We start from the raw sequence: 9293 nt of genomic DNA, 5'->3' as shown, positions 1-9293 counted from the left end.
TTTTTTTTTTTTTTTTTCTCATCAGCTGAGAACTTTGGGCCTTAAAAACTGCATGAATCCGCGTGGGTGAGAGCGTAACCCCGAGGCGAAGTATAAAAATACTGCCTTTGAAGCTGTCTCTCCTCCATCTCAGTCTCCTGCCTACTCAAGTCCTCTTTGAGGACAACCTCTCCAAAGAACTTCCTCAGTAGAGTGACTGTTAATTGTATTAAGCGCCTGTCTCGTTCTTCTAGAACTCTCTGTGCTATCCAAACACCCTTCGTCTTTTTCCTGCCACCTGCCCTCTGTTCCTTTTGACTGTTTCTCTCCCCATACTTTTTTTAATCTTGTGGTCCCCCCTTAACCTCAAATGAGTTGGGGAGCGGGCGAAAGCTGGGTGCATATCCCAGTGGAATATGAGTGAATCTTATCACTGTGTAGTGTAGAATTCTCGAAAGACTCCCCGAAGAACCCACAGCTCGGGCCCTGCTGGCCTGTAGACTGGCTTTATGCGTCTTGTTCAGACTCCTTCAGGGTCCCAGACACTGGAGGGGCTTGGCGGTGTCTCCCCTAACACAGCACCCTGTCATTTCGTTAGGGGGTGATAGAGGCTGGCTGAGTTCTCTGTGGCTGCTCAGAGACATTGATGACCAAAGGGTGAGCTATTGGGAAGAGGTGAGATACTGAGAAGAGATGAAATGTTGAGGACGTGAAAATACCTTGGAACAGGCTTATGCTCTTTGAAATGTATTTTTGAAAACCAGGGCACGGCAGACCTCTCCTGTCTCCCCGCTGCTCCCCTCAGCAGTGGACTTTGTCCATCTGCCTGTTCTGCTACTCAGTGTCCCGGGTGCATCCTCTCGCCGCCCCTGTTCCTGTGGCCTGTACCCCAGTTCTGTATGCACAAATAAATGTTTAAAAAAAAGAATTTTTTAATTCTGATTTTTTGAAGTGTCCAATAATAAGTACACGACTTTTGTGATTCCAAAAATGTTTCAAAGTGGGCCTACGAGTGGAGATGACCCCAGCTGGCTGCTGAGGGCCGCTGGCTCCCGTCCAAGGATGGAGAACCCTGCAGTCATGGCTGTTTCCTCTTCCGGATGCTCAGTTTTTGTTTCACACTTTAATACGTGTCGCTAGTCTGTGACCTGCAATGCATCACCTTTAAATAGAAGGGGAGGCATGAAGGAGGGAGTGCCATCAGCGGAGTTTGGGGGTGTCTGCCTCGGGGAGGGGTCCCCCAGAGAACACCAGCTCAGCTACATTACAAGGACTGAGTTTCTTGCTTTGGTAAAAGATGCTTCTTTATGGGAAGTTTCTCATTAATATGTGGTTCAGCTTAGGCCACACATTACTTAGAAACACATTCAAGGGCTTTGAAAGCCTTTTTATGAAACCGTGAAAGATATTTTCACTCACGTTGTTTCCAACAGAAACAACAGATTAAAAACATTATCGCTTATTACCTTTCTCCATTAAAAGATAGATTCTGGGGAAACCTTGAAAACAAACAAACCAGATTCTAAATATAAAATAATTTAGTCGCTCGTCTTTTGCATAAAACATGCAAATGTTACTCCATCTTTTTCTTCCAGGTGGAATCAGAAATGCATTTTTTAAAAGAAAAAGGTGATCGATGCTAGATTTAGAAATTGCAACTTACAGTTTGTAGTGTGTCAAAATTTATTTATAAAACTGGAGGTGAGAATGTATAGGACAGTGGAAACCTTGATAGCAAATAGTGAATATACAGATTGTACAAAATGTAATCCTCTTACATATTCCATCGCATCGCAGGATTTCTTGGGTAATTGCAAAACCTGGATGCAGTTTATAATAGGGCTTCACCCGTCTGTCTGTGTTTCCTTGAAGCTCTTTCTCAACCCTGTAGGATTGAACTAAATCAGCGAATATGCATCTTCATGGTAGAGTTGCAAATTCACTATTAACAATTTCCTGCTTATGGGAATTAGCATTCATGCTGCAGCTTAGTTTAGCTTGCTTTTACACACTAGTTATGAAAATAGAAGAGCCATCTTTCGGGTGTTAGCATCCCGCTGCCGTTTCATAGGCCAGAAAGTACCTGGATATTGGCAGATTTCTGTGGTTCTGTCCCATCATAGTGTGAACTAAGAGCTACTCTGGTAGAGTCTGCTAACCCAGTTTCCTTCTCTAGACCTTGTTTGCTCTTTACCAGGTGGGTACTGGCCCCAAGTACTGTCCCACCACAAATCCCTGTTTGCTTTAGCTACCAGAAAGCCCCACAAAAATGAGTGTAGATAAAATGAGGTTTCCTCATTGTACCAATTGATTGGAAACCATGGCCCTTTCCAAAGGAGACAAAGACGAGAGCAACTGGAATATATGATTCTAAGAGGTTCTTACTGAACCACGTATACATCCTTTTCTGTGTGACCAGCTAGGCCCTGTCTTGCTCCTGCTCTTTGAATTCTTGTGTCATTTTGAAATGATTAATGTGATACCAGTTGTAGGACTATACGTCTGAGACGTAGTTTAGCAAAGTCCCGATTATGAGGTTAGAATTTGGGGAAAGTATTCAGGACATTCTGTTTTGTGTTGATAAACACGTGCATCTGAGTAGAGGAAAGAGTGAAAGTGTGAAAACTGGCATCCCTGTATTTTGAGATCCGCAGTGCAACCTACTTTGAAAACAAGGTAGGTTTCAGGTCTTCTTGGAAGCCACTTGATTTGCAGTATGTTCCCTTCAATGGGAAAATAGCTCGCCCAGTACTTTATGGGAAAGTTATTCCTAATCGTTGGCCGCGACTCCCAGGAACATTTTCGTGGCTGTCAGTGAGTGCCTGGGGGTTCAAGGCCATGCCAGTCTCGTGGGATTACCAGCGAGTGTGTCTTATCAGCGTTTGGCGTTAAGGCTGCCTATCGTTCCAGAACACCAGATGACGGCGAGACGTCTACATCTTACAGTTCACGAATGAACAAACTCGCAGTAGGGCTCTGTGACCTTTCATGCTAAAGCCATCGTTGTCATGGAAACTAAGATTTTTCATACTTACTTTCCCGAGCAATTAGTTTTATCATCTCTCTGCGTATCAGCCTCGGAGAGCTGTTTCTTAAGCGTAAGCCCATTCTCGCAGCCGGCCAACTAGCGTCCTTTCTTTAATGTGACATCTGCATTTGTCTGTAAATTGAAGAGTGCAATTGAATGTGAACAAATTAGTGAAATTTTTGCTGGTTCGCTTGTAGATTTTTGTATCTGTGAAAGCCCCTCATGGATCAGCCTTTCATGAGGATTAAATTATGTATTAGGGTGAAATGCATAGGGTCCCGTATTTCCTACCCTCGACTAAACAGGTCAGCACGTTCAGATGTCAGTGTGACTGTATCGCCCACAGAAGTTGCCTTGGGGGCCTGCCTAAGTGACCGAGGGGTTCAGTCTCAGTGTTATCACCTCTAGGGCCTGAGTTCGATCCCCGGGCAGGGAGTGACCCACAGGGCGCAGCAGACCTCTCCTGTCTCCCCGCTGCTCCCCTCAGCAGTGGATTTCAGTGGATCTGCTTGTTCTGCGCCCCACTCTGGTGAATCGTCTAGCCCGCCCCCCCCTACATCTCTGGCCTACCCCCCAGTTCTTCATGCCTGAAAAAATAAATATATCTTTTAAAAAAAGATGAATGGAAATTGCTACCGTTGTCAAACAACGTGTCACATACAAAACAGTTCTCGTCGGGACTTTGTGGAGATTTCTGATGGCCTGCAGTGATGTTGAAATTGCATGTCTGAATCCGTGCCCTGGCCAGGGGCATCGGACTTCCTGTGGATGTTGAGCAAGAGGGCTTGCTCAACCATAAAGTACATTTACAAGGCTATTCCAGAGAGAAGCCCTCATGGTAGACTCATTCTTGAAGTGATTTGACATAATCACAGTCCCATCTGCGGGCTCTGTTTCAGTAATCACAGCTCTGGGATAACTATTTACAACCCACACGTTGCCAGACATTACCGTTTCTGATTATAAGCCTGCTTTTGCTTCTTTTGCATTTAAATAATTTGTGGACCTGATCCAAGTGTTAGGGAAGCCTCATACTTTATCATTGAAAAGAAATCGAAGAGTCTAAAATGATGATGCCATCATGCCTTCATAGCTATATGAAGGGAGTTTGAAGGAGATTTGGCTTCCTGACAGCCAGTGAAATAATATCATTCAATGGGTGCAGTCTGTCCCTTATCTTTTCTCCATAGCTGTACCCCTCATATTTTCATTGATCCCCCTCGTATAGGACAGAGTGTTTCTGATGCCTGCTGTGTCTCTTTAAATTGTGCTCTTTTTTGGTCACATGGGATGGCTTGTAAATGTTTTCTTGATTGCTAGACATTATGTCATGGGTACACAGAATGGTTTCAAACAGATCTTTAATGATGTGGTGGTAGGCAGTGAGTGAACATACTGTAGTTCTGTGGCTGGGTCCTCCCAGCTTAGGGCCGTAAACACTTGATAAGTATATTTTTGAATGTGCTAAAGAAATGCTGTGAAATATAAAAATATACTTTGATGGCTTTTCTCAACCACACCCCCAACTTGGTCTCGACAGAGTGTTCGTTTTCCTTGGGTGCTAGAAAGCTGGAAATCACTGACCCCAAATTTGCAACACTCACGTGTATGCACCTGGTGTATTTATTATTTTCTTAAAATGTTACTGAAAGTGGCTCTTCCTGGTGGTGCAGGAGTTAAAGTGCCACACTATGAAGCTGTCCTCAGCCGCTGAAGCACAAGTTCGATCCCCGCCAAGGGAGTGATCCACAGAGAGCAGCAGATCCCTCCTGTCTCCCCCAATGCTCCCCTCAGCAGTGGATTTTGGTCAGTCTGCCTGTTCTGCTCCCCATTCTGTCTCAGGCCTCTCACCCTCACATCTCTGGCCTGTACCCCACTTCTTGTAAGCATTAATAAATAAATAAATCTTAAAAAATGTTATTGAAAGATATATTCAGCTCTCCTTTTTTGTTTTCATCTGTGTTTTCCATCCCCTCGCCCTCAAAATTATTTAATTAAATCCCACTTTCTTGCCAGCAACTGCCTACATATTTAATCATTCAATACTAAAGCCTTAAGGATTTTATGGAACAAAACCCACAGATGTCTTTTCTCATAATTTTTATTTTTGAAATGGCACTAGAAACACTGGCCTATGCTATTAAAGATGAAAAGCAGTCACTGTAGCTGTTGAAAGTTACGAAGATAACGTGCCATTATTTGTCAGCTGGAAGCTTGCTTTTTGTGATTTTCCAGACAGAACAAAATGAAGCGAATCGAAAGAAATGAGGAGGGTCAGGGCAGAACATTGGCCCTCAGCGTGTGTGGTTCAGGTCTCACAGACTCCGCCCCCACCCCAGACACTGGAGCTCCAAATCCAGTCAGTACGGATGACGTGAGGGCGGAGCTGAGCAGCCAGGTTGGGATAAAACCGGACATGTGGGCTCTGGGGATCTCTGGGCCTGTGGCTCACAGCTTGTCTCTTGGCTCCGCACTGGCTTTCAGTGTGCTCTTGGGGTTCCAAGTGAGCGGAACTAGTAGGAAGCATTAATTAACTTCTCTCTCTCTTTCCCTGTTATCCATTTCCCTTTTCCCTTGTAAATAAAGCCGTTGTTGATCTTTGTGGGTGTCTCTGGCACTTTCTCAGTTCCTGCTGAGATGTGCTTGCCTTTCTCCTTCTCATTTTCTTACAAATCTGCAGTATCTGCAGTGAAATGTACTACCTGCCTGGTAAATTCAATGCAGAATGCTTCAGTGTACTGTATATACATACATACAGTGTACTGTATGTATTTATGTGCTATAGTCATGCGTATTTATGTGCATTTTAATATATGGTAAAGGGCGTATCAGTGTCAAACCTCACTATAATAATTTTTTCACTGTAATACTTATTATATAAATGTAACATTAATATAATACAAGAAAATCTTTATTTGTAGATTTCATGTATTCCAAACTGGAAGTATGTTAAACCTGTACAATTTCTTTTTTTTTTTTTAAAGATTTATTTATTTATTCATACAGAACTGGGGTACAGGCCAGAGATGCGGAGGGTGAGAGGATTCATCAGAGACAGAGTGGGGAACATAACAGGCAGATCAATGAAGCACACTGCTGAGGGGAGCAGCGGGCGGGTCAGGAGAGGTCTGCCACGCCATGTGGTCACCTCCGGGGCCAGCGGGAATCGAACTCATGCGGAAGTGGCTTAAGCTTCTCAGTGCTGTGCTTTAACCCGCTGCGCCACCACGGAGGGCCCACAATTTCTTTTTTAAGCTTTATTTATTGATGCATACGGAACTGGGGTACAGGCCAGGGGTGCAGGGGAATTAAGAGGATTCACCAGAGACAGAGTGGGGAGCAGAACAGGTGGATCCACTGAAATCCACTGATGAGGGGAGCAGCGGGGAGACAGGAGAGGTCTGCCACACTCTGTGGGTCCCTCCCAGGCCAGGGATTGAATTTGTGGTGTTAGCTTCACAGTGCTGAGACGTAACCCTTTGCAACACCAGGGAGGCCCCTGCAGAGAATATGTTTGAAATCCCTTCCCTGATATTAAAAAAAAAAAAAAAGTAGGATCAGTTATCTCAAAACCAACCTCACTTTATGCTGTACAGATAACGTGTATTTAGCTGCATTTAATACATGATAAAGGAAGCATCGGTGTTAAACCTCACTCCTAATAATGGACATGTAAGTAATTCTCAGTTCAATAAAAATACGTGTCATTCCAGGAGAGAAAAAACAAGAATAATGAACAGCCATATACCAGAGATATTTTGTGGGGGTGGAGTGGGGAATGGGATCAAAAACGGGGGTAGGGAGGGAAATGCATGGGATTATGGTGATGGCACACGGGTGTCTTGGTGATGGGAAACCGCGGGGATTACAAGTGAGATGGAAAAAAAATGTACAAAATGATGTAAAAAAATATTAAAAAGAAAAAAAGAAAAATAATAATGTGTCATTAATATCAGATGTAAAAATATTGCTAGACATTTGTAAATTGGGCAGAGAGCTGTAAATTCTAAGAGTCTTCTAGGGAACTATTAGCTACTATAAATCCAGTGTCTGAAAAATGTTCATAATCTTTAATGTGGCATATTTATTTCTGGCAATTTCTCCCAAAGAAACATACAGAAAACTAATATTTTTACACAACCATGTTGTCAACAGCAGGCATATTTTGGAACAGCATAGATACATCTACATATATCTACATATAAGTGACTACATGTAAGTGACTATGATCTCGACAGAGGTTTCTAGAACTGTTTCCACCAGAAGCATCTGCAATCTGCCTGTCTCTCCTTTACTGCATATTTCCTCCCGACAGGAACCTTCCTGAAATGTGTGTGCCCTCTTTTAATATATTTCAAATGCCTAGCTCTTTGGAAATGTTTGTTGTTTGGATAAAGCTATTATTATGGAAATTGCCATTTGCAATCTGATCATTTAACTCTTGTGATGCTTATCCAAGAACGTTGCCTATGTCATTGTTAATGCAGCTAACTTTTAAAATAAGCTGATGGCTGATGATATGAAGGTGTGTTGGGAAAAGCTGCAGCTGGAGCCAGTCACTTGATATCAAATATAATTATCTTATAATTGAACTGTCATTAAATTCTTTAGTCTAAAGTTTTAAGCGATGCAGTGTATGTTCAATGGCGTTTAAATAATTCTCTCTGTCTAGTCATTCGGGGTGGAGTGTGTGCTGTTGAATGCTTCTGTGTGATTCATGTTAACTGATAAATTTCTTTTTAAACTTGCAGCAAATAGTGGCAGCAATAAATGCAGGGATTATACCTTTAGGAAACACCTCCAATCAAATCAGTCACTGGGATTTGGGAAGCTCCTTCTTCTTCGCTGGCACTGTTATTACAACCATAGGTAGGAGACAACTTATTTTTTGCTTTTTATTGCGGTACAGTGTGTGAGCTAAAAATCGTTTGTCTCAATTTCTTGCAGTTGCTTAAAATGTTTCACTGAAAGTAGAGAAGAGGGTTGTAGGAAATCAATTGCAAAAAGAGTGTCTAAATGTTGAGAGACCCGACAGGCCCGATGGGCAGGGAGAGTTAGAACCGTCTTGAAATGCTCACGCCTCTGAAATGTGCTCTTTGCTTTTGGGGTTTGGTCCAGACCCTGCTCCCAGACCCTTTTCTTGAATGTCCTTGACAAATGATGACATTGTGTGAGGTCTTCGGGTCAGTCCTGTTTTCAGGGGACCCATCAGAATGGGGCGCTGAAGCTGGTCCCTGAGAGCCGGGCGAAAGGAGCCGCCACGTCAGCTGACAGCGTGTCTCATCCCAGGCCTGCCGAGTGTCTCTACATGTGTCTCTTCCAGGTCGCCGGCTCGGCAAGCCCAGGGTGCAGCTGGTCATGGCACGTGCTCCTACACCCCAGAGCCGCCTACCTCTGGGTCCCAGCTTCCCCTGGCCGCACAGATGGGCCCCAGTTCCCAGCAGCTGCCAGACTGGGGGGCCAGGTATTGTGGTCTCTGCTTTTGGGGTGCAGTCCGGCCCTTGAACGTTTTAATCTTTTTTTAAAATGTCCTTGATAAATGATATGACACTGTGTGAGGTCTTCGGGTCAGTCCTGTTTTCCGAAGTCCTGGACAGAGGGCCCAGGCCATTTCTGGGTGAACTCTCGCTTCAGATGTTCCTTGTGGAAGAATTTAGAGGGCTCGGTCTTGGTCTGAGTCTACCGGGTCTTTGCGCTGCCTCTCTGGCCAGCGTTGACTTCTGCCTTTGTGAAGAGGTCAGGGCGCGTTCGGCCTGGTGACATCTCCCCCAGCCTGGTTAACAGTTGTGACTCCCTGAACATCTGGAAAGGCGACCTTGATTTCTAACCATAATAACAGGTTCAAAGTCGCCCTGAACCACCTCGGCCATTTCTGCGATGGACATAATTGCTTACTGTGTAAACTGCTTCGCGTCTGCAAGGGGAAAGAAGCGCACAGGCGGAATGAGGGATGCTTTAGACGTATACTTCAGTGCATGAAAAAGTAAACCGTTATCACCAGCCTTCCCCCAAATTACAGCCATGCGATGGTGGAGACATCGGCCCGACAGTCCAGTGACCTGTTGCTCTGTCTCGGGCTTTCCTCTCAGATGGTGCAGGAGGCTCGGGGTCACTCACATGTCTGCCTGGCCCTCCTAGGTCAAGGCCCTCTTCTGTGACCGTGGTCCAGAGCTTGATCTAGGCAATTAAAAATGTCAACCTCTTTCAGAAGGAGCCGTTTGAATCCAAATCGTTATTTAATACAACGCAAAGGATCTTTGTTAATATCACTAGTGATAATAGCTAC

The 9293-nt window shown here is 44.3% G+C and overlaps 1 protein-coding gene across 1 annotated transcript in view; it reads left to right on the top strand.

Annotated features, from left to right (window-relative positions):
* KCNK2 (potassium channel, two pore domain subfamily K, member 2) overlaps positions 1–9293 on the top strand; it is an 86716-nt gene that overhangs the window by 14826 nt on the left and 62597 nt on the right. Inside the window, exon 2 of the mRNA XM_004694890.2 lies at positions 7759–7876. Within this exon, the coding sequence (XP_004694947.1) occupies positions 7759–7876 (118 nt within the window). The remainder of the gene's footprint in view (positions 1–7758; positions 7877–9293) is intronic.

This window comes from Condylura cristata, unplaced genomic scaffold (genome assembly GCF_000260355.1).
Source record: "Condylura cristata isolate star-nosed mole 26May11 unplaced genomic scaffold, ConCri1.0 scaffold00050, whole genome shotgun sequence".
In the NCBI taxonomy this organism is placed as follows: Eukaryota; Metazoa; Chordata; class Mammalia; order Eulipotyphla; family Talpidae; genus Condylura; species Condylura cristata.
This window is presented reverse-complemented; position numbering and strand designations above follow the sequence as displayed.